Source organism: Poecilia reticulata, linkage group LG21, assembly GCF_000633615.1.
Source record: "Poecilia reticulata strain Guanapo linkage group LG21, Guppy_female_1.0+MT, whole genome shotgun sequence".
NCBI classification, from domain to species: domain Eukaryota; kingdom Metazoa; phylum Chordata; class Actinopteri; order Cyprinodontiformes; family Poeciliidae; genus Poecilia; species Poecilia reticulata.
The window spans coordinates 18,189,546-18,214,202 of NC_024351.1; the positions used below are offsets into that span (position 1 = coordinate 18,189,546).

General features: G+C 41.2%; 1 protein-coding gene across 2 annotated transcripts; it reads right to left on the reverse strand.

The window, feature by feature from the left end:
* Positions 1-7,560: 7,560 nt before the first annotated feature.
* Positions 7,561-17,258, reverse strand: tbx18 (T-box transcription factor 18). 2 transcript variants are annotated; one of them, XM_008398259.1, is made up of 8 exons: positions 16,821-17,258; positions 15,769-15,934; positions 15,221-15,322; positions 13,716-13,887; positions 13,356-13,523; positions 11,420-11,484; positions 9,997-10,091; positions 7,561-9,376 (listed from the first exon to the last, which is right to left on the reverse strand). In XM_008398259.1, exons 1-8 carry the CDS (start codon positions 17,056-17,058, stop codon positions 8,844-8,846), a joined length of 1,539 nt encoding a protein of 512 aa, XP_008396481.1. In that variant the 5' UTR covers positions 17,059-17,258; the 3' UTR covers positions 7,561-8,843. The 2 variants fall into 2 exon arrangements, with proteins under 2 accessions (XP_008396481.1, XP_008396480.1); XM_008398258.1 differs by having other exon boundaries at positions 15,769-15,937.
* Between the last annotated feature and the right edge of the window lie 7,399 nt (positions 17,259-24,657).

Here is a 24,657-nt window from a genome sequence, read left to right on the forward strand (position 1 = left end):
AAGCCCACGTCACTGTTGGGTGTTTTAATTGGTTTTAATTTCAAGCAGATTCCCATTTTGCAACTATTTAAACAGATGAAGCCATATCCTCACCTCTAACCCGAGCCTTGACCCAAGGTTTCCTTCGTTTCTCAAGACAAAGGCCGGAAAACCTTTAAATTAATTGTAATTTTATTTGAACATTTTCCAATAAGTTGCAACACTTGCTTATTAATAGTGTGTGACCAAGCTGTTGACCAGCACGAAGAGAGAATGCCAAGCTGTTGGGTGTGACTGTCCCTGACCCGCTACTGAGTTCTCTGTGTCGAAATGTTGAACTACCAATATTCTACGCTTCTCCAAACTTCAATCATCCCACCAGATGAATAACACCAAGCAAGAATCAATACCAGAACAAGCTGTTCGGCATTGGGTGCCCCTGCAAATGCATTTTCCTTACAAATGTGGAAACATTTAACGGGGAAATTAACAGGCTTCCCAACTGTTTAAGCTTTAATACCAAGAAGCGTTGTTGCAACGTGGAAACAAAGGAACTAAAAATAGATGTATTTACTTTTTGTGGTCATCCAATGTTGTACAATCCAGTCCAATAATAAAGTCACAGCATCTCATATGTCTTTGCGTAGCTCAAAGTGTGGGCCGCGCTGTGCGACATGTGATTTTCTTTTACTCTGTGCATCTTGGTAAGATTCCTTGACTCCGGGGTCTGGTTCGGAGTTCTACCATCATTTCTTTTTTGCGGTGTTCGACATAATCTTTTAGGGACGTACTCGTGAGGTTTAGCTTTCTCTCTTTAACAAGTGCACAGGTCAGGTGGTAATTTGAGTTTAGTCAGCCCTTAAATCTGTCCTCTAAGGCAGCTGTGAATAACTGTCCTGCGTTAGGTTATGTGTTGAGCAGACGCTCCGGGAGGAACAGAGCAACAGATCGCCAGGCCAAAGAGCTGACAGACGTTTACAGGGCCTCTCCTTTCGTTTTGGCTCGACCCAGATCTTCTGGACCCAGACCCAGTCTGTCTTGCCGTCCCACAAAAACACAGAGCGACACAAACTGCAGAGATTGCCCGTCGCGTCCCGTGAATGAGCATTTTCTTCGTCGTTCCATCACTGCAGAATCGGGAAGAAAATCCTAGATGGTACCCGCGTCCTTGTTGTTGACTCGGAAAGATTTCAGGGGGGAAATACAGTGTCTTAATTATTTCTGTAGTGGAACCTCACAGGACCGAGTGCATGGGGTGTCTAATAGGGGAATCTGAGATTCATGACACAAAGAGACAGCGATGAATCAGCTCAGTCGGGACAGATTTGATGACAAAAATGTAAAAGCTGCAATGTACACCCTGGAGCGTCAGATTCTTGCAACTGTCATCAAATACCCGGTAGACCATTAACGGGTCACGCAGACGCAGCTGAGCTGAGCCTGCAGCACCATTAGGACACTCCCTGCCCTCAACCAGCCGAACCAGAGCACAGGTGCACTTCTTAAGGCAGAAAAGCCCCCTTTCCACTCGTCCTCTCATTTCCTGTTGATAAATATGTGGCTCATTAACCGCCGTTCACCCGCAAAAACAATGTCAAGCTTCAAATCTAAATCCTGTCACTGAAGTCAAGCCCACCAAACACCAAACATCGCTGTGGAAAGGCTTTAAGAGAATTTTGTCTGACTCAAGTTTGCTGCTCTTCAGCTACAAATAGGACGCCAAACCGTAGGTTTTACTCCAGAGAGCTTCTCGGTCACAGTCCAGCATGATCTCACCTGTGGACCACCACTTCATATGCTCGATCACGTCCAGCAAGCCGCAACTCCATTCTGGGCGTCAAATGCTCAGCCCCGTCGCCTGCCTCTATGCTAATGCGCACTTCGGTCACAGCATTCTCAAACCACAGACCTGGCCTCTATGCAAATAATAACTTCGGTGTTGAGTGCACAGGGCAACAGATTCTACTGGTTCTAGTCGTGTCTTGCTGAACTCGCAGAACTTTGTATTACAGAATTCATCTATACTGACGTCGTCTTTCTCTCATCGTTTCTCGCTCATTTTATGTTTCTGTTCCGTTTAAGAGGTATTTTTGACAAGAAGCATTTTCTTTGTCCAAACAGTTCTGGTTTTCGGCACAACACAAATACAAATTTGACAAACAAACAAAAGGAACACGCAGCCAAGGTTTTATGCTGGGTCGGGAAATTTTTCATCCCTACCATATGCGGAAAATGGTGTTGCAAGATGACACAAAAACCTACTTTAAATCTTCTTTCATGCCTGAGATATATGAAAGGATTGTGATTCTATTTTATTTCACTGTTTTTTTTAGCATCCAACAAAACAACATCATTGTATATTGGTTTCAGTGTCCACTGTTTTCAGAACTGTTTTAAATCACATGGAAACATCGAGAATGATCCAAAAGGCTACTGTTACTCCTCCAGACCTGTAAGTGGCGCTAAACATGGAGTGTGAGACTTAGAAATTTAAATTAAAATTGTATTTATTTATTTTTAATTAATAAGTGGGGAGCTCTGAAGCTCATTTTTGAGGCCAGTTAATTGACAGGAGAGTAGTGAGGATGTTGTAGCACTTATTTCAGTGTTCTGTCTGTACAGAAGCTGGAAATCAACTGGTAAACGCAACAAACGCAAAAAAGACAACAAAGCAAGACTGGAGTCTCTAGTGTGGAGCATCAATGGAGTCGATCTTCTTCTCCATGTCACGTTGGATTGTAAGGCTTATAAAACGCAAAACGAACACGTAAGCCGCCATTATTGTTGTATACGAAACGTCGGATACATTTAAGGATGAGGTTGGGCGTTTACAACATTACTAACACGCTCTTTATTGCTGCTTGCAGTTTTCTGTTGGTACTTTTCATTATCTTTATCCCAGAAAGATAGTGTGCTGCTGTGTGTACCGCTGGACTGACTTGGCTTCACTTCAGCCATACTTCTGCAACCAATCTGCATATATGTGTTGTTTTTTTCGTTCATTTTTTCAAACCAGTGCAAATACATTTAAACCACAGTCAAAATCTTATTCTTACCTCAAAAATAGACAAAACATTGAAAACGGGTGACTAATAACTGGCACAATGGTCGAGACAATAGCTGGCTTAAAAGCCGGGGAAGACAGTCATTGTGTTTTTCTTCTTTTTTTTTTTTTCTTCAAATACATTTTCATTTTATTCTGTCAAAAATGTGCATGTGACCATGGAGACCCAATGTGCGTGTTGCAAACAGTGCTGCTCCTGGAGAATAGGAGCCATTTAGCTTCTGGTTCTAATTTACAAATGTAGGAATAAAGATTTACATTCCCCCCCCCAGAATTCCATCCATGTGAATCATTTGATTGTGTTTAAAAAGAAGGAACGCAGTTTGCTTCAGAGCTCAGTTTTCCATTTGCATACACTTTGATAATTAGGCGGATTAGATGGTTTGAACTTCGTTTGGTCACACAGTGTGAGCGTCCTGATGAAATTACATGAAAAATAGTTTTATGCAGCTACATAAAGGTGATGTACTGAACATGCTGTTGGCGTTAAGTAGACGGGAAATGAACTGGAAGTGTTGCTGCGTCTGTTAGCGCTGCGAGCTACAGCTAGCCTCTGTGTGCACGTTGAATTTTGTGCTGGAACAGGATTTCCTCTCAGACGTTCTAATGACTTATGGGTGAAGCAGCACCTCATCGTTAGAATTTTAGTCAAACAGTGTGCAGCCGAAGACGGAGAAATCTGACTTTTATGGCATGTCAAAGCAGATCCTCTGAACAAGCCTGCTTAACACCGTGATTTGAATTGATTGATCATTCACACACCTCAACTTTAAGACATGCAAAGAAGGTTATTTACTTTTTTTTGACTCTGCTTGGTTCAAGCACACTCAATATTCAGCATGAGGGCAATATCTGAGAACAGTCATGCAGCAGACAGCTTCACGATTCATTTGTGACCTTTTAAAATTTACTCTGATCTGTTAGAACAACTACTGACTCTAAATCTACTGTGTTACCAATGTTAGCATCACCAGCTGATAGGTAGCTCTCGTTGGCTCAGTCCAAATGCCTTGGTGTACTACGTACGCTGCAAAAACACAAAATCTAACTAAGGAATTTTGGTTTAGTTTATGGTCCAAATATCTTAGTACACTTGAATTAAGACAATAATAACTTGCAAATAACATTTCTGCAAGATATAGGAGCTTGTTTGGAGTAAATAATTCCTTAATATTGATGAAAAAGTACTTGTTTCATTGACAGGTTATTTCACTTATAGAAAAAAAAAATTGTTATAGGTGAAGTAACCGGCCAGTGGAACAAGTACTTTTCTTAATATTCATCAATATTAAGAAATTAACTTAAAACAAACTCCCATATCTTGCAGAAAAGTTACTTACCAGTTAGTTTTGTCCAAGTGTATTCAGATATTTGCACTGGAAACTAAACTTGGTGAGATTTTGTGGTTTTTAAGTGTAGCACCAAGAATAATTGGCTATTCATTTTTTGCTCCGGGGTTAACTTGAAAATACTCTTGGGTCACAAATTTCTTATTTTTTATTTTAAATCAAATGCTTGTTTTGTCATTTGTTGTTTTATATTGATTTGGTCGGAATAATGACATAAATCTAAAAGAAAGGCACATAGTTCCTAGAATTTTTTAGGTTGATTGTTTTTTGTTTTCTTGTATTAGAGTCTCCAAAAAGAATCTGGGGATTTTACACTTTTTCTTTGAGAAAATTCTGGGGAAAAAAGGAAAGTGGAAAACAGGATTAAGTAGAAAAACAAATCCTTCTCATTGTACCTCACAATTTCCATTTTTATTTTATTTTAAAAATATATAAATTACAATATCACCTTAAAACTCCGTCCATCTGCATCAATTGTCTCTGCGGGATCAAATCTCTGATCGGGTTCCAAATCAGTATTTTTTATTTTTTTTCTTTTTTACGCTGTAGCCGTCCTGTCGGCTCAGGCACCAGCCCGACTCCTCAGTAGAAACTCCTACGCTGCTGCTTGCATTCTTCTCCGTCACCAAAGGTTGATTCCTACCTACTGCGATAACCTATCGACCCCCCCGGTCCTATTGCCATACATGTCACTTGCGTATGTTAAAATTCACCAGCTCAGATAAAAACGTAAAGTGGAAGAAACCAAACAAGATTTTTGATTCTTTTTTTTTTTCTCTCTCTGATTAGAATTTTACTTCCTAAAAATATTTCCTACAAATGGCCTGAGCTACTGATAAAGAGAGCAAAGATTCATCAGACCTTGGAAAAACACACATGCACAGAGGGCTCCTCCTCCGTCCTCCTGTCCCCCTCCTCCAGGCAGATAGCGTGACAGATCTGTCACGTCGGCACCTGGTCATCCCCAAGTGTTTATGTCCTCGCCTCAGCTGAGAACCTCTCCACCACTGACACCATGCACAAGTGTGTCTCTGCATGTGTGTGTGCGTGCGTGTGTGTTAGAACATACTGGTGTGCGCATATGAGATGTTCCAGTAGCTTTAAACTAACTTTACCTTCACTTCTCATATCTCGAGCCTGGAGATGTTTTTAAAAGGCAGGGAGCAGAAGGACGCTTTTGACCTCTCATGCGCATATGTCTATGTGCGTTTGCCACGTGTGTGTTTTCTGAGCGTGCTGTACAGATGCACCAGGCAGGGTTTCCGTCCTCTGTCACTCAGGAACAACAAGCCAATCATTCCTGGATGCTAAAATAAGCCGTCCTCCCTCCCTCCGTCCCGGCCGCCGTGTCTCGCCGCCTCACATGTGCCACTCTCGTCAGCACCTCTCCCTCTGAAGAGTGACAGGAGGCAACTGAGTTGGGAAGAAATGGATGATAGAAGTCGAGAAAGCTTGAATAATGGAGACAATTTGCACCCCTGGAAATTGCGGATGATTTAGAAATGTTTATAAGAGGTTTTAGCAGGGTGCATTGCTAGATCCAAACACGTTTTGGATAAAAAAGTCCAAAAAAATTTTTTTTTATTGTATCTCTGTCTCTTTGGGAAAAATCAAAGACAAGTTTTAGGTATAAATCATTTAGTTAATTTGTAATTATGTTATTTGTTTGTATTTTTTCCTCAAATTGTAGTCACTAAAGTACCAGAAGTTGCACTTAACTTCGTTTGATATTGTTCCTAAATATTAAATCAGGTATTGTGATCAAACAGTTACTCGTTACCTGAGTGGCTTCTTTCTAAAATTGACTTTTTCACATTTGGGTAATTTCTTGGATCTACAATTTCTTTCTTTTTACTTTTACTTGAGTAAAAATATGTCGAGGTAGTGCTGCTTTTCACTTGAGAAGAATGTTTGGTGAATTAATATTTAATTTGAAGGCCACAAGAGACTTCAACAAAGTTAAGTGTTTGTTTGATTTTAAGGACGTAAAATTTGAAGGGGCTGCTGTGGGGGTTGGGTTGTGGACTTAGCCCCCCCAGTTGCTCACCTGTAGATCTGCCCCTGACGGATGTCAATTAAAGTAAAAACTGTGAAATGAAACCAGAAGATCTATGTCCGTGCTGTCGTTGCATCTATTATATTTCTGCCTTTTTCTTCATTCATGCTGTGTAATTCAAGTGGGAGAATAAATTTGTGTAATCCACAAACCTGGGTTGAGAATTATTTTTAAAAATTAAAGAAAAAAAAGGAGGGGGGGGAGTGGGGCAGCAGTTTGTCAGAAACATGGCGGTAGCAGTATGATGTTATAAACTAGTTTTTTTTTTCTTCCTCAGTGACAGGAAATTTGGTCAGAGTTGATGGGGCTGCAGAATGTTTTTTTTAAATCAGTCAAATCCAATCAGTTTTTATTACATCAATGTAAATAGATGTTCAATATTACTTAATTTTACTCATCAAAAGCAGAAACATCTGTTTATTACTGTTTTAACAGTTTGTTGGTGGGTTTTATCCATATGTTCCGCCACAGCCGGCTCTTTAAGGACGTTCATGATCTTGATGCGGCCCAGAATGAAAATGAGTTTGACACCCCTGAGTTAGAGACAGCGACTCCAAACACACAACCGGAGCTACAGATGAATAGACTGAAAAATCAGGCTTGAAAACGGATGTCCACAGATAATGGAAGTAACCTCAGTCCATGCAGGTTTCTATGGTCGAGTCTGACTTTGTCGGCTCGTGTATGTGCAGAAGCGGGGTGTCAGTTCTCAGGGATCCACGTGAACTCTGAGACGATAAGGTCACACACTCACTGACAACTCCGCCACCTGTTGCTACACACATAAATACACTCGTATCCACACTTCCCCACCCACATCAACATTTACCGCACACCCTCTCTCGAGTGAGTAGTAACTTCTGCATACTTTAAGGTATTAGCTTACATGACCGTAGCACAGTAAAAAAATAATATGGATATATTTTTTTCTCTCTCTCTCTTTTTGTGCTCATTCGTGGTTTCTTATCTGCTTTAGTCGATGCTGGTGCTCCGTTTTCGGCTTTTCGGGCCAAGGTACATGTTTTCATCTTATATGGCCTGTGACGGATTTAACCGATTCGTGTCAATAAAACCACATGCGGTTATGTGAACGAGAAAGGCCGCAAACATCGTCATATTAACAGATATAATTTTATTTTGCCTTGAAAAAGATCACAAATCGTGTCGCCCTCCGCAGGCTGTCTGTGGTTTGACTTCAAAGAAAAGTGTGTGGGTCAAGTTTAAAGGTGGACGTCCGTGCACCTGACCCAGTCTGAAGAGCAAAAACAGGTGCATTGTTGATTTTTTTCTTCAGTTTTTTTTTTTTTAAGTGCGAAGGCTCTTTGTAAACATTTCTGCTCGTCCATCCGCCCTCCTCCACGTGGAGGTGGCTCTCTCTCCAGGAAAGCTGTGTTTTCAAAGAGCTGAACTGAACGGGCGTCTGTCCTGACCAGATGTAGAGTAAGCAAATTAGTTTGTTATGTGTCTTTTTACAACAGTTTAGTTCAAGACAGCGAGATCTCAGATGGTTTCTCATCAGCATGATGTCATCTTGTTAACATTTGTCAAGCCCCAGATGTTGGATAAGAAGAAGAAGAAAAAGAAGAAAAAAGGCTTTGGTGTGTTTTTTAGTCCAAGTGGTGAAAGAGCCCTGCCTGTAGTGTGTGTTCAGTACAAACTCAGGCGTGTGGCGTTTTAGCAGTTCGGTCTAAAAACAGAGAGAGCTGTGTGGGCATCATTAGGTCTTCTACACAGTGGTTGGTGCAAACAAAACAAAGACATAAAAAAGAAAGAAACAAATATTTTAACAAATGAAGTGATTGTTCTTGTTTTGCAAGTGGCACAAACCAGAAGGGGCTCCGCGCCTCGTCAAGGAAGTTTACACACAAACTCAACCGAAGTCAACCAAATAAGACGCTACTGTAGCCCCTCTCAGATTCCCGTCAACCAATAAACACAGAGCGATTCCTCCCCCTCTGTTGGTCACAGTGATTTCATGTCTGGTTCATAGATGTGCAAGTGGCAGATGAAACGTTAACCCCCCCCATCTCAGTCTGCCTGCACCCTTCAAGCTCCGTCTTGAAAGTAACTGGTGAAAAGGTCTACGGTTAATGTGTTGGGGGGCTTCCTGTCAGGAAATTGAAGTGCTCGCTTTGATTCTCTGGACCTGCCCAGATTTAGCCACGTCCGTGTGTCATTTCCTCACACACTCCTCCTTGCGCCGTACATGTAACTTACAAGAACCGCGCTCCCAAGATAGGAAGCATTCCTCAAATAAAACTTTGAGACGTTCATGTGTTTATTTGATCTGTCCTTCTTCTCAGGTCAGGTACACGGGAACTCATTTCATAGAATGCTCTGGACCAAAAGACACTTGCACCCGCAGCAGGGTGTAACCAGCTTTTCCTGGTTAAATTCATCCCATATGGGCTGTGACCTGCGATGCACCGCCTCCCGGCTGGCTACCTGCCACTCCTAAAGTCCGGGAGTCGAACAGGAAGCCCTGCTGTCCTCCGCTGAGCACGCCGAGGCTGTCCGTTAAAGTCCCACTGGGAGACGAGCCGTGAAACGGACTCTGGTGGCTGGCAGTGGCCATCTTGTCAGGGCTGGCAGCGAGACGTGGCGAGGGGGGGAATGTGTAGCCGTACAGGCTGTAGGGTGGTGTGTGGAGGCGCAGACCGGCGTAGCCCTGCGGGGCGGGGTTAGATAGGTAGCCCAGCTGAGCCGCGGGGAGGGCGAGGGAGCGGAATCCTTCACCTTCGTAGCCGGACGGACCTCTGGGAGGGGGGAACGGCTCGGGGGCGTTGCCATAGCAGTGGAGGGGGTGCGTGGGCCGACTACAGCTGTAGTCCGGAGGGCTGAGAGGGCAAACCTGGAAAGGCGACGAACACGGGGATGTGGAGAGCAGATGAGATGATGTTCCAACTCCTCCGTGAGTTCCTGGGATTCCTAAGGAGGAACCAAAGTCCGATTACAGCTCAGGTGTTTCGGTAAACAGTCAATTTAAAGGAGAGACTTCCAGTCTCAAGGTTTTTACTGCTGGTTCCTGCATACAAATACATTCATGATGACCCACAGGGTTTCCTCCAGTGTATTATAAGCCTGGCGGGCCACCAGGCTTTACTTGAGCCCCCACCAGGCTAAGCATTGCTCATTCAAGTCTTTTTAAAATGTTTGTATTTTTTAAGACTTTATAGTTGGTGTTCAGGTATTAATATCTCAATGACACATAACTATCAAGTGATATTTTCCAATTTTCTGTGAACTTTAAACATTTTTAACTCACAAACACAACACGCCGCTGGATGAATGACTGCCCTGGCACCCAACCACTGGGCTTAGCAAGTATTCTGAGGGAAACCTTGTTTTTCCTTCTAATTCCCAATTGTGAGCTACTTTGTGCAGGTTGCATATAACCCTACTACACATCTTGAAGTTTGTGACAAACACTGAAGTGCTGTGAACAGCTGTTTAACCCCAACTGTCTGTACAAATACTTATGAGTTGTTCTGGGTGATTCAGACTGAACTTTTCTCGTTGCTGTGGAGCACACTGTTCGTTGCCGTTACCTTGCTTGGCCATCCCGGGGATGTCCTCAAACGTGAGTGTTCTCAGAGAAGGACGCCAGAATGCATAGGACTCCACCAACGCCTCCAAGCCCATCCTGCAACACAAACAAAACGCCCCCTTTTAACAGAAACACCTCCGCCAGCCCCCTGTGGCAACCGTCTTAGCTGTAGGTCATGCTACATGCCAACCACCTGGCGGCCATCTTTAGTCGCCCGTGGGGCCTCCCTTGGCATCTCCATGGAGACGCTAGGTAATGAGGAACATAAACGCCACACTGCGATTGGCTGTTGCCTGTCGGGTGCTTGGAGGTAATTGCTTTCACACGGGCTTTTATGGGCGAATCAAGACGAAGGAGCAGGAAGCCGCAGCAGCGATTTATGAGGTGGGACTCCCCTTCACCCCCTCCTCTACTCCTCAATCTGAGGCTCCCTCCCTCTAGGTGGGGCAGAGGGTTGCTGTGGTGGTGTAATGCGAGTGCTCTGTTACCGCTCGTTAGCAAGAGGATAAAAGTACTCCCCCCACCACCACCACCCCTCAACCCCACTCCATCCCACACAGGGTTGTAGCCTCGGTGATAATTTAGACAAGCTGCCCGGAGGCAGTTCTGTGAGCTCCAAAGCAGCCTATCAGAGCCGAAGTTTATTTAGCAAACTGCTTAAGTCTTCCTGTAATATTTAAGGGGAGGGTCCCCCCCCCCCCCCTCCCACAACCTCCCTGAGTTCAACTTTTATAGGGTCAGCCACCAAGGTCTCTGGGTTATCCAGCTCGCTGTTCTCTACCTTTCCACCCGCTCCAATTTTTGGTCTCACACATTGCCTCTCCTTTTCCCTTCTCCTCCTCTCTAATGATTTCTGCGAGGCCTCCGGGGAGTGGCTGTTTGGAGAGACTGCTGGAGTTTTACTGCCGTGTTGTTTTAATGCAGTGTTTATATATGTTTAGAAAATGTGTTTATACAGATTTTCCTCGGGACACTCTGCAGTTTTATTATTCCGCGTTGAGGTCAGCTGGAATCCGACGCTCCATTAAACTTTGCAGCTAAAGTTTGCTTTTTCCCGTCGGAAAACAAGCACCCATCTTTGTCAAAATTACATCTCATTTCGGATAACGCGACGGCTAGCCCCGAAAAAATGTGGCGCGCGCTCTTAAGGTCGGGCGGTGCATCGCTTTTGCTGCTGCTTAGGACAAATCTGGTGCGAGCCTGGATGGTTTTTGTTTGAAACAAAAAAAGTTACAAAATAATAATAATAAAATAAAGATATGCATAACTTTTCTTTCTGTGGAATCAGAATGAAAAAGGAACAAGAAGAATCCGACAAAGCCAGAACAGAACGCAGTCATGCATGTCATACCCCTCCACCCACCCTCAACCACCTCCTAATGGACTAAATAGTGTGCAAATCTCTGAGGTTAAAATAAACTCACCGGTTTCTGCCAGAGTCTCTGAAGCCTTTGGCAAATGGGTTTCTGTCAATTTTCAGCCTTGTAATCTGAAAAACAAAACACGACTCTAATTATTTCCTTGAAAATCTGTCTGCGATAATATAAACTGTGTAATGAATTATTTTTTTTCTCTCTTTTTAAACAACCAAAATCATTTCTCTCTCTGTAATCATTCAGTCAGCTCTGAAAATAAATACATTTATTCTTCTAAGGGAATTTTTCTGGCAGAGAAGACATATACTTTTTTTAAAGTTATGCATCTGCGTGGAGCAACGAAGGGGCCTGATCAGACTGTGGGTGGTGTTTAAGGTCCAACTCCGTGACCCGGATCAGGAGGGACTTTTATAGGCGTCGCCAACATGTTCTGACTTCAGAGCTGGCCCACTTCAGCTAACCCTCACGCTTAAAAAACTTTCTCTGTGCTGGACAGCATGTAGAGAGCAAAAACACCATTCTCAACAACTGGTTACACACTCTCAAAAAAAATTAAAATAAAACGACTAGACGACAGCAATCTCTCTCCCTCATTTTTATTTATTTTAAGCAACAACCTAAAAGGGAATTTATTGTTACAAGTGCTAAACTTTTACATCACACTTATTCCTACTGCTTTAATACAGAGTTTAGTTTTTGCAAGCTTTACGGACAACAGAGTAAGCTGTAGCAATGCCCCTCCTACACCTGATGCTGCACATTGCCAGTCAGCTGGCTGGAAGACGGCTACTACTACATCTTTCTATGTTTTGCAATAAAAGCAAGTTTGGCTCTTTGGAAATATTTTCAGTTGTGAAGGAAGAAAAAGGGGTGAAAGGGTGCAGACTACTGCTCTTTTTAAGCTAACAGTACACACATCTAGCCAGCTATTTTAAAGTAAGAGTTTGGGTGTTTTAGAGTGATGTTCTGTATTGTGAGTAAAGGTTTCCTCGCTATTAGCCAGGTTGCAGTGGATTTGCAGAAATCTATGTCCTCTGAGTGGTGGTACTCTAATGGCTATTTAGACAGATCCAGATTTTAGTTGGTTTTAGTGTAATAAATAAAGCATCTCGGACTGCAAACGTTTATACCCGTTAGCGGCTATTAACCGTCCACACTTTCACTGTCGCTGTTTCTCAGCCCAACAACATTCTTGTTGCTATGCTAAATTTAGGGTGGTTGAGGCTGCCTGTTGTGTGAATCACTTCAGTCTGCTGTAAGTTCACCAATTGGCTTGTAAACTCCTGGGGTTTTGTTCCAGCCTGTCATTTGTGCAACAGCATTAGAGATGGTGAGCTTCAGTGCTTCTCCCAGGTCTCCTGGACTCACAATCAGCCGATAAGCCAGATTGATAAACATTAGTTATTAAGTATGACAGGAAATCTGTCTGAATATATGTTAACCTTCCACAGTTCTCAGGATTTATTTATTTTTCTATATGCTCACAGCAATATAGCATCTGTCTGCTACAGGTCAGCTAAGGAAACTGTTATCTATAGCACCACCACAAAACATCACTTCAAAGAATCTGAACTCTCTCCTAAAGCAGCCAACTGCGGATAGCGACCTGAACAGGCAACCTTGCTAATCATCATTAGCTCATATTAATATCAACTTGTTTCTGCTCTATAAAAAGCAGAAAGCCAAATGGCCTAAGAATCTGTACAAGACATGTTTAGCTGAAAAGCATGGCTAACATTAGCAGGTTTTTCTTCTATCTCTTTGCTTGAAATATGCAAAAATATGGATGGTTGCCATTCAATGAGAATCTCGGGTAACACAAGACTGGTTACCGAAGTTACATTATAGCCAATATGAGATGCTGAAATTGTTGCTTTTCATCGAACACTGTCGTGTGAAACTCCAAAGTGCATTTTCAGATTTCATCAGTCACTTGAGTGCCAACCTGTGTAGGATCTGATGATAGCGTGGATGTGGTTCGTACCTGCTGGTTCTGATATGCTGTGACGGTGGTGAAGACGGTCTCAGGGAAGGAGAAGGTGCGCGTTCCCTCCCCCATGGGGATGGCTCTCACCGGAGATAACTCTTCTCCGAACTCCTTGTGGATGACGTGGACCCGGGGTTGGTATTTGTGCATGGAGTGCAGAATAATCTGGGTAAAAACAGAGAAAAGGAAGACTTTGTCTTTCTGACAACAATAAAAAATGAGGTGAGAATGAAATTATCCAGAGTTTGGTGATATATATATTTTTTAAAAATAAAAAACTCTCCAACTGCGTTTAGGGACATTGCAAACCGTAGCATAAATTTGCGGTCCTCTGAAAAATAAGGCGTGGACACGTACATGTCCCTGGTCGTCCAGCTCATTGTTGGTCAGCTTGAGCTTGTCAAAGCTGACAACTTGACGCATCCAAGTTTCTCCTGAGGCCGGAGAGTCCGGGTGGATGTACACCCTGGGGGGAACAGGGGAGTCGGCGTTTCCCGCTACCATCCACTTGGAGCTGTGATACACGTACCTTCACAATTCAAACACATGAAACACACATTTTAATCACACTGTCCATTTCCAGTATTTTCTTCCCCCCCACCCCCACCACATGTTACCAAATTCAAAGACTTTGGCATTCATTACTAATTGGTGCACAGATTTAATCACATCACATTTTTTGAAATACTTTATTTTGGGGCATGTAACTGCCTGTGCAGCTTATTTAATATTTATTTTACTTTTAATGTTGCGAGAAACTAAAACAAACAATAAAACGCTGTAAAGTTAACAGCTTGATGCAATATGGCTGACAAGAACCATTCCATCAAGTCACATTAAAGAATGCCACATGATTCTTTATTTCTGCCTCAAATTGTATAACGTTAGACTTAATAATGTTGCTTGAAAACTTGCCATGTTTTGTACAATATTGCTAACTTAAAATATGACATTTACTCAACACGGCCATTGGATCCAGTCAAAGAACCTTATTTTTTATTCATATCAACTTATTATTACCAGGTTTTTCCTCTTCTGTTATTATTCTACCCATCTGTTTTAATATTTCAAATGTACATCTGACATAATTTCCTTCTGGCATCAATAAAGTGTTCTGGTGGATATTACTAACTGTAATAAATGACTGGAATAAATTGGTGAAATTGAGATTAAACAAGTATTTTATCAATAAAAGAAAAAAAGTGCATGATGGAAATTAAAATTAAATTATAAATATATATATAACCTAACTTGCAGACTGCATCCTGCTCTCTTCATAATATTAAGAACAATTACATTAAGAACAAAATGTGACCGAGCAGAGAGAGGTCTGCGTTTCTCCGGCGCTCCAGCGCTCTTTTTCAGACTCGGTTAGGAACTCGTCTTCCAAGATTTCACTCATCACTCCAGCACGCAGCTAAAAGTGTATTCACACATAAACGGCTTGTGAAAGTCTGGAATGGCAGAGCCAGTAACACGCAAAGCCTTGGCAGCGCCGGCTGCGCTTCATAAGGACTTTTGTTGGTTTGACCCTCCGGGTTAGAGAGGTGAGGCGTCCAAAAGGACCTCTTTCCAAACGGGACGGCAAAACCGCCGTGACAAAACCCTGCTGCCAAGCGCCATTTGTAGCGACACACGAACAGGAAGAGAGAGACAGAGGGAGAGAGAGAGAGAGAGAGAGAGAGAGAGAGAGAGAGAGAGATGGACCTGTTCTGCACAGCTGAAAAATCTTTGATTTGTCCCCATGATTCGTTTTTACAAGGAGTCTAAATTAAAACTATGTACTGCAGCCTCAATTGCCATTATGGGATCACACGGGTCCCTGGTGCGCGCGAGGGCCCCGTGTTGGGTCGGTTCGTTACCTGTATCGCTTGTTGTCCACGGGGATTATATCCATGGCAATGTAATACTGCTGATGGGGGTCCAGGCCCGTAATCTTCACACGCATGGCGGGGAACATCCGCCTGCGTGGAAAAGCAAAACATTTTATTTTTATTTTTGTTAAACTCTTCTTCTCTTTCTTATAATAATAATAATAATAATAATAATAATAATAATAATAATAATAATAATAATAATAATGTTTTTTTATCGTTGTAACTATTGTTTGGGCCACTTTTTCTGACTTTCTAAATAAAAGCTGAAATTTACTATTACATTTCTTTAATGATAAAACAAAAAAATATTAAGGTTTTTATGTTTAAAACAATACTATTTGGATAAATAATTATTTGATTGTAACGTATCTTACAGTTTTGTTGTAAAATACGCACCATTATCTTTTTGTTCTTTTTTTTTTTTTTTTTTTACATTTTTCGTCTTCTGTCAATTAGCGCACCAGATGCAGCTGTTAATGTTCAGAGTTAATTGACCTGCCTCAGTTCTTTCCCACCACATCTCCCGTCCTCACCGTCCGGCCTTGGTGATGATCATTTCCGTTCCGATCTCGTGGAACCTCTTCCACAGGTCCGACCCCTGCAGCTCCACGCGGGTCTCCTCTCCGCTGCCGGCTCCGGGCGCCGCGGCGCACAGCGTGGATGCGGGCTGCGGGCTCTCCAGCAGGGCGTCCTCGCTCTCTGCTGCAACCAGAACGAGGGCAAGAGTTTTTTTCTTTTTCTTTTCATTTTTTTTTTTTTTTACACGATTTGGTTGGTTAGCATCACTCACCCAAAGTCAGGCATTACGCACTTACAAGATTACAGTAAAAAGAAAACAACTTTACAACCGGAAAGGGTTATTATGTGCCACCCCATAAGCTAGCTCTTTTTTTTCTTGTAGATTACAAAAAGTTGCAGAAGTGACTGAAAACACAGGATAACAAAAGAATGTTGATATTATATTATATTATATTATATTATATTATATTATATTATATTATATTATATTAGCTATATGAATTCAAGCTGTCGCAGTAAGGGAGATAACTGTATCCAAATTGTGGGCCAATGGCTTTCCATATGTTTCATGCTGCTATATTTTATATGGCAGCATGTGTTTGCTGTGTTTACTCCTGGCATTATTTGCACGTAACTAACCCAGGTCTGTCTGAGTGCTGCGGATTTACGCAGTTTAGACATTGGCTCGATAAGCAGCCAAGCCCCCGTTAACCTCTGCACACTCCAGATCCCCCATTTGTCAGCCGGTTTCTGCTTCCTGCAGTCCTGCACTATTCTTTCCATCGCATTGTCCCGTCTTTATACGCTGCTAATTGGCGTGTTTATGATAGCTGCATATCCCATAAACCCTCTCGCATTAGTCACACACTGAACTTCTGTTTACTAGGCCAGTGGAGTGATCGCATTCTCATATTTAGAAGTGTGACAAGTGGTATATGTTTGCGTTTCTGCTCCTGTTTTCTGTTGAAACCAGGACTGAAAATACAATCTGCAACCTACTGTTAAATAATTATTTTACACATTATTATTATTATTATTATTATTATTATTATTATTATTAGCTTACGGGATCCGTCGCTTGTACATTCAGCCTCACTGCCCCGGTCGCTGCACGCTCTGCCGCCTCTCAGCGCTGGACTCCCGGTTAAATCCGAAACATCGTTTCCACCCTCGTAGCCGCCCGGGGACGCCGCAACATCCTCCCCGCTCGTCCTGCGTCGCTTTTCCGCCCCGATCAACGCCTCCACCGAGAAGGCGTGCGCCTTGACGCTCAGCGCGCACGGGGACCTCCGCTTCTCTGCCATGCTCCTCTCCGTCTCGTGGGCAGCAGGGCGAGGCACAAACGGCGTGGCGAACTTGCGGGGGAAAGTGAGAAAAGTTCAAACTCAGGCACAGACATCTACAGAGGCTCTCCACCCCGCGGCCGTCGGTGGAGGACAGTTTGTCTCGGTCTTGTACCGAGAAACAGGAGAGGGACCAGAGCTGTGACAGCGTCTCTGTTATCCGTATAGGTTAAGTGCTGACTTTTTTTTTTTTTTTTTTTCYGGGGGGAAGTGTCAACAGCCGAGCTTAGAGGCGCTCCGGAGAGAGGGAGCTGTCAATCCCAGAGCAAGGCAACCAATCACGAGCGATTTCGGGCCCCCGGAACTTTTCTCCCGTCCCGCCCGCTGTGGGGGCCGCTCGTGCCGCCTTTTGTGGTCAAAGCGGAGCCGGCGAATGAATCATGTCCTCAGGCGGAGGAGAGAGCTCCAGGAGCGTCCCTCCGGGGGCATTGCGCGCATTTTCACACTGCGACCCGACATGCTTTGCATATCTGGCCATTAGTACCTCCAGAACGGTGCTCTCTATTTGTGATTGGCACCGACCTCACCTCAGGAATAAAAGCGCTTCTCGCAACCCAAACTCGTTTTGTACATGCACCAGGCCTGCTAATAGAAAGTAAAACAATTGCAATAAACGACACATTGTTATAATATGCAGATAAGATATTTAGGGATGTTATTCCCAGTTGACTGCAGCATTTCCTCCATGTTGGAAAAATGACATTTTACCATGTTATATCAGCACGCAAGCGCAGTAGACCCTTGTTAACAGAACATAACAGTTAGATGATAAATGTGTGCATTGTCCGTGCCTTACAAACCGCGGTGTAACTAAGCAAATATACTCGATGTGAACAACGATAAGAACAAAATGACAGAATGTGTTTCGTTCAAGTGCAAAGAAATCAATCCGGATAAAGATTACTGCTGCTTTTTACTTTAATTATGTCAAGAGTTTTTATTTATTATTATTATTATTATTATTATTATTATTATTATTATTATTATTATTATTATTATTATTATTATTATTATTATTAGTTTGTATCCCGCCCATCCCCAATTACAGCTGGAGAAAGGCACAAGCCCCCCAGGCAACCTGCAGGTAAAATGTTGTATAGATGTCGGAAAGACGGGTAATAATAATAATAATAATAATAATAATAATAATAATAATAATAATAATAATAATAATAATAATAATAATGAACAAATTGACTAAAGGAAATACCTGCGTCAAGAAAAACATGAGTGTGAGCAAAATAAAACCAAAAAGTTACACTATTGCGATATAAAATAGCATCTTAAAATTATAAATGTCATGTTAAATAATGTTTACACGCTGATAATATAATATGTTTCAGTGGATTTGAGTGAACCTCCCGACCCCACTAAGGGACAAGGGTGTACAGCAGATGGATGGATGGATGGATGGATGGATGGATGGATGGATGGATGGATGGATGGATGGATGGATGGATGGATGGATGGATGGATGGATGGATGGATTTGAGTCACAAGACTTTTACTGGCGACAGTGTATCTTTTGAAGCAAAAGGAAAAAAACGGGGAAAAAATGTGTTTGAATCCAGATTTTTAGGGTTAATAAAGTCAGACTGGATGGAAAGCTCAGTTTCTTACCCTGACGTAGTTAATGCGTACGAACACTCGGAAACCTTTGATACTATTGGGAAAGATTTTACACCTCAACTGTAAAACATTTTTTAGCAGTCCAAATCAGATGAGCGAATCGTCTTAATTTTAAAGTCGCCACAAAAAAAAAGGGTTATTGAATAGTAATGTAAGCTGTTGGATTTAGAAATGTCTACGGAAATAAAATATTGTTACAAACATTTTTATCAAGGTAAATTTTAAGCACTCATTTCATCAGTATGAATTTTTTTTTTAAAAATGTGACTTGCTTAGCTCTAAATGTTTCATTCCGGTATAGCTAAGCAATCAGTTGAACTAATTGCGGCCGTTGCGTGAAAGCAAAATAATAATAAATAATAAATAATAATATAAAATAAGATAGAATAATTCATCAAGTAAGGTCAAACTGATAAAAAAAAAACCCAGTGCGTTTTTTCTAGAGAACCTGGTTTAGTTTATTTAGTTTTTTTGTTTGTTTTTATGAAGGCCCCCTGTTTGTGCGCGTGCTGCGCTGTGTGAAGAAAACAGAGACGTCGCGAGGACCGCCCGCGGTGTGGATGCAGTCAGTGCACATGCGTGGACTTCCCGGTGAGACTCACCCCTAACACACCGCAGAGCTCTCGAGGCCGCTGGCCAACCTGTTAACTTGTCACAGCCTACAAAGATGGTGGAGTTCAACAATCTGAAATATCACCATTTACATCAGGATCAGATTATTTTCCTTTCCGCTCAGTTGGGTTCGGTCAGCCAAAAGTCCACCCCCGTCGTTGCCCCGCTCACGTCCTGCTTAAATAAACAGCACGTCCGGCCACGTTTGTTGGCATAAATTAAGACTAAATGAGTGGGACGTCAAGGAGAAGACCCGTGTTCATAATCCGCGGGGATTATCGTGCTTTTCATCCCATGGGCGTTTGAAAATAAATCTCCCGGCTCTTTATAATTACCTAGGATTAGTGCTTCGAGAGTCGTTTCCTATTAAGTTACATTTCGATTCAAAAATCAAATTGCTGACACTATAAAAAAAATTTGTTTCATTTGAATAAAAAGTGAAGTGAAATATCTGGGGTCTGTGCAGGAAGAAAAAAAAATTAGATTTATTTTTTTATTTATGTTTTTTTTTACTGATTTTAAACGAACGGTGTTTTCTATTAAACTCTAATGCACTCAGAAAACAAATTGTTAGTATTTAAAGGATACAATTGGTGCAGCGATGACCATTAATTTGGGTCAAACTAATAAATATTTCTTAATAGAAATAATCTATTTTTCAATAGTTTATAGACGGTTAGATTGGGTAAAAATAGATGCAAATTACATTTAAATAAAAAAAACGATTAAAATCCATTTTGGAGCTAAATTAATTTAAGAATTTTACTCAAAATAATATTTGAGTATTCAAATGATTCTATTTCATATTAATGTATCAGTAGGTTGATCCACCCGAAGGTAACATTGTAGAAAGTAAGCTAGCCAGGACGTTTGACATTAGCATTAGCATGTTGCTATGCTAAAGCTGAATTCAGAAAGAAATTATTACAACACAGCGACGTTTTGAGTCTTATTAAAAGCTTCAACTTTCACGAATTTTATATGCCAAGTCATAAAAACCACACACAGACACACACACACACACACATACACCACAACATCACAGCACACAAGAATAACAATAGCTAAGCCACATAGCTAAATCCTAACCAAACTGACTTGTTACTAAATGTGCTGCTTAACCGAAATACAATTCATTTTAATTACTTATATTTTACATTCTCCAATATTTTTATATATCGCACATGGTGAACTAGACTGTTTATTTGGTTTATTATTTTTACTGCTCTATAACCTTTTGATCAAATTAAACAAATGCAAAACCTGTGTATTCATTGGCAAATATTAAGCGAAGGACTTTGTAATATTTTTGTGGAGAAACTTGAATATTTGGAGAAACTTAAAGCAATAAATAAAATAAATAAATAAATAAATAAATTGAAATAAAAATAAAATGGTATACTAAATTAGTCCACAATTCTGTTTTCATTTTGGCTAATAAAAAAATTATTATAAGCAACTAATAGTTACACTTGAGTATAATTAAAGTGTAGTTAATTATACCAAACCTTAATTTATATAATTAACAGTGTTTATATATTCATCAAAAAATATACATTTAAAAGAATACGAAGTAACTGGTGATATTGTCCTGTCGCTATTTAACTCTCCGCGTAGCGTCTCTCCAGTGATTTGGCGTAAAGATTTGGTAAAAGGATCCCTGTTTCTTTTTCACAGATTATAAACACTGACTGCACTGACAACCTACCAAGACCAAGAGAGTAAGATCGAAGCAACCATTCCTACATTCCATATAACTCCAATAAGTGGCCATTTGTGACGCATATTTGTGAATCCCTCTTCGCTCATAGCAGTTCTGCTGCTACAGATTGTTCCGACGTAGACGTCTTGGTTAATAATTTATTCTTACTCGCTTTCCCTCCAAATGATCCATTTTTGACGGCCCCTATACTGATTACTTCAACGCGGTAGCATTAAGCAGGTGCGCCGTGGCCTCGTGACATTTACCACGAGGGCCATTAAGCCAATCAAAGAGCAGCACACGTAACGTCACCGTGGAGGAAGGCGTAACCCAATAGGCCAGTTATTAAAACCTTTAACATAATTAGCTGGGAGCTTTGAAGGGAATATCGGCGCAGTCTACAAGTGACTGCACAGGGGAGTCTGAGTAATACATTAACAGTTATTTAGCGCTTGCTAATGGGCACGTGCAGCACTGCCAGAGCTTTTAATGGCGGAAGTGGCATTAGGAGTAGGTTTGTGTGAACGAGGGACACTATAATAGCGACTGTTTAACAGTTTTTAAATCTTTTTTTTTTTTTTTTTAAGTGAAACTGTCCTAATCGTGCTTTAATGTGTGGAGGACAAGGTGGTTTAACGCTGCAGCCAAGGAGTGAAACATCAGATTCAGGGTTATCTGTACATTTTATTAATCTCCAGCTCACTTTGTCTCCCACAGCACATGTCAGAGAGGCCTGAAGTTCCCTAGAGGACTGCATCATTAAAGACAAAAGTTAAGCTAAAAATCCTGTAGGGTTTGTCTCCAACAGCCTTGAATATACAACCTGACTGCTTGCTCTTTTTTTTCCCCCAGAAAAGTTCAAACTCAGCCAGACAGGATGCAAAGTGAATCCTCATAAATTTTCAAGTTGGATTTTGACTGGCTAATTCTGACATATGAATACGTTTTGATGTAAACCAGTCCTTTGTAACTCTATACGTTTAGTGACTTTGCTGTATAAAACTGCCTTGTATTTATCTCCATCCAACTTTCTTGAAGAAATGTACTGGTACAGCATGATACAGCCACCACCGTGTTTTGAATGTGAGGATTGTGTGTTATGGGGAGCTAATTGTTTTTTGGCCACATTCACACCACTAAGTTCAACTTGGACTCTTAATTACTAAGACATGCAAAAATGAAAATCGCCAGGACTCAAATAGCACTTACTTAACATATTTTTACTCAGGCAGAAGTAAAAAAAATAGCCATTCAAAAACTCACTGAAGTAAGAGCAAAAAAATATTTGGTAAAAAAAAAAAACAACAACAAAAAAAGGGCTACTGAAGTACTCAGTACTGATTTAATCAGACTAAACACAAAATTATCTGCAGGTTGTGGTACTCCAAGTAATAAAATAAAAAAACAAACATAAATCGCATCATTAGAAAAGAACAAATTCAGGCAGAAGAAACAAGCATCTCCAAATCTCAGTTTTGCGCAGTGAAAAGCAATAACATGTTCACTTGACCTCCAAGTGTCACAAAACACTCAGTAAATATGAATTCGAACAACAGCTTGTGTGCAAGTCTCACAATGCTTCTGCACATTTTTTTTTTGGTTAAAACATGTTTGTCCGTTATTAGTTTCCTCCAGAAATCCTCTTTGAATTATCTGGGCACTACTCAGCCCTGCTTTTTAACTTAAGTTTATAACAATTCATCAAGCTCAGCAAAACTAATTAAGGGACAACTAAAAACAAATGTTTGCACTATATCTATTTTGGTGTCATTGTAAAAGGGGATGAATACAATTGCACATTATATTTTGTAGATATTTACTTGGAAAAAAGTATTATTTTTATACTATTTCTATACTTGCATACTACTTTGTTTTAATTTATCTCATTCAAAACAAAGGTCGACATGTGGCAAAGTGTGAAAGTAGCTCCAGGTTGTTGGTACTTTTCAGATTCTCTGTTAGCACACAGTCTCTCATCCTCCAAGTGCAGCAACTCCTGCCTTTTTTCCCCCCTTTTAAACTGAACTGTACATTAAAACTGCTGTATTTACGGACATGCTTGATAAAAAGCGATGCATACGCGACATTTATTGGCTTCTTTTTTTTTATGAGCCAGCTCTGCTCTTCATATGCTCAGTCCTCGGTGCGTCTCAGACGTTGTTTGAGTTGAACTTCCGCTCTGGCCGATGCAGCGCACAGCAGGACGATTCGCTGGAGCTTGGTGCAAGTGAGCTCCAGCGTGAAACGGCTGGTCTCTTATTTACAGCTCATTGATGACCTGAGCCAGTGCTGCTGTCACATCATTAGTTTTACAGTATCCGACCAGAGTTCAGTTAGCATGATTCTGTCTCTGACCGTAAATAAAGCTCCTGAAACGCAGGCCAAAGCCTGCACGTCTAGACGGGATTACGTGGAAAGGGCCTGTTGAAACTGGAGCAAAGGTGGAATGGGAAAGGAAATAGATGCTAGCAGAGGGTTGGTGGGGGGCAAATGCACAAGGATTTAAATTAGGAAATACATGTTTTATTGTATTGTGATATATTTATTAGAGAGGGAGTTATATTTTCTGAACAGCAGACAGACCCAGCAGATATGGGGCCGGAGCAAGACAAACAGAAAGAAGTGTGCGAACGTGGCCAGGTCCTCCTTCCTCACGTCGTTGCCCAAGCAGAGATCACACACAGTTGTTGACACTGGCTGGATGGAAATCTGTTTTTTATTTTTGCGTTTTGCAATACTTTTGTTATTTTCCACCTTGAAGAGTTACCAGGGCTCTTATTATGACCGGAGATCATGCGTGCAGTCCAATGGACATTTCATTCCTTCTGGAGCACATAACACATAAAACATGATTTTCTTTCTGTCCATATCAGAGAGATGATCGTTTATTTATTTTACTTTTTTTTCAATTTCCAGAGCCCAGTTTTAATCGTCATGTCTACAGACGTATCACTTGTGTTATCTTCAAACAGATAGCTTTGAGTTATGATGATTAACATACCTAGCTTACTTGACTGATATGTTGTCTCGTATTTCAGATTTTGCCCAGGTTATGAAAGGATAGAAAAGACTGGATGAAAAAAAAAAACATTCTATGGGAGATTGTGGTGAAATATTTATTAACATTAGACCTTCATCTTAAGATTTTGTGGCACTAGTGACCTTTACTCTCAGTATTCAGGCAGGAAATGGGCAGAAGGAGGCTGGGGGAGAACATGAAGCAAAGGTCCTAAAGTCCGAATCAAACCCCAGACAGCTGCAACAAAGACTAATAGCCTCCCTATGTGGGGCACCTGCTCCACCGTTAAACCAGCCCCACGCCGGCTGATCTGTGCTAGCTTGTTTGTGTTCTTTTAATGAGCTATTTATTCATTTCACTGCGAGCAACAGGTTTCCATGGCTGCACAAAAGACATACACAAGTCTTGATTTGTGAAGCCTGGAATTTCATTTGGTCTTTTCTCTACTTTACTTGCTTAACTCAAGATAAGCTCATTTATTTTATTTCATAATGTGCAGTTGAACTGTCAAAGCTTTTTATTCTGTCATGTCAGGAATTTTTTTAAAGGAAAGGAAACTTTAAAGAGGTTTGATGCAAACAAGTTGACTATAACTTCA

Excerpts from the sequence above, each read along its gene's own strand:
- tbx18 (XM_008398258.1), bottom strand. The coding sequence starts at position 17,058 with ATGGCAGAGAAGCGGAGGTCCCCGTGCGCGCTGAGCGTCAAGGCGCAC. Across the intron at positions 15,938-16,820 it reads ATGTACAAGCGACGGATCCC|CAGAGAGCGAGGACGCCCTG; the intron begins GTAAGCTAATAA and ends TTCTGGTTGCAG. Across the intron at positions 9,377-9,996 it reads CCCCGGGATGGCCAAGCAAG|GAATCCCAGGAACTCACGGA; the intron begins GTAACGGCAACG and ends GTTCCTCCTTAG.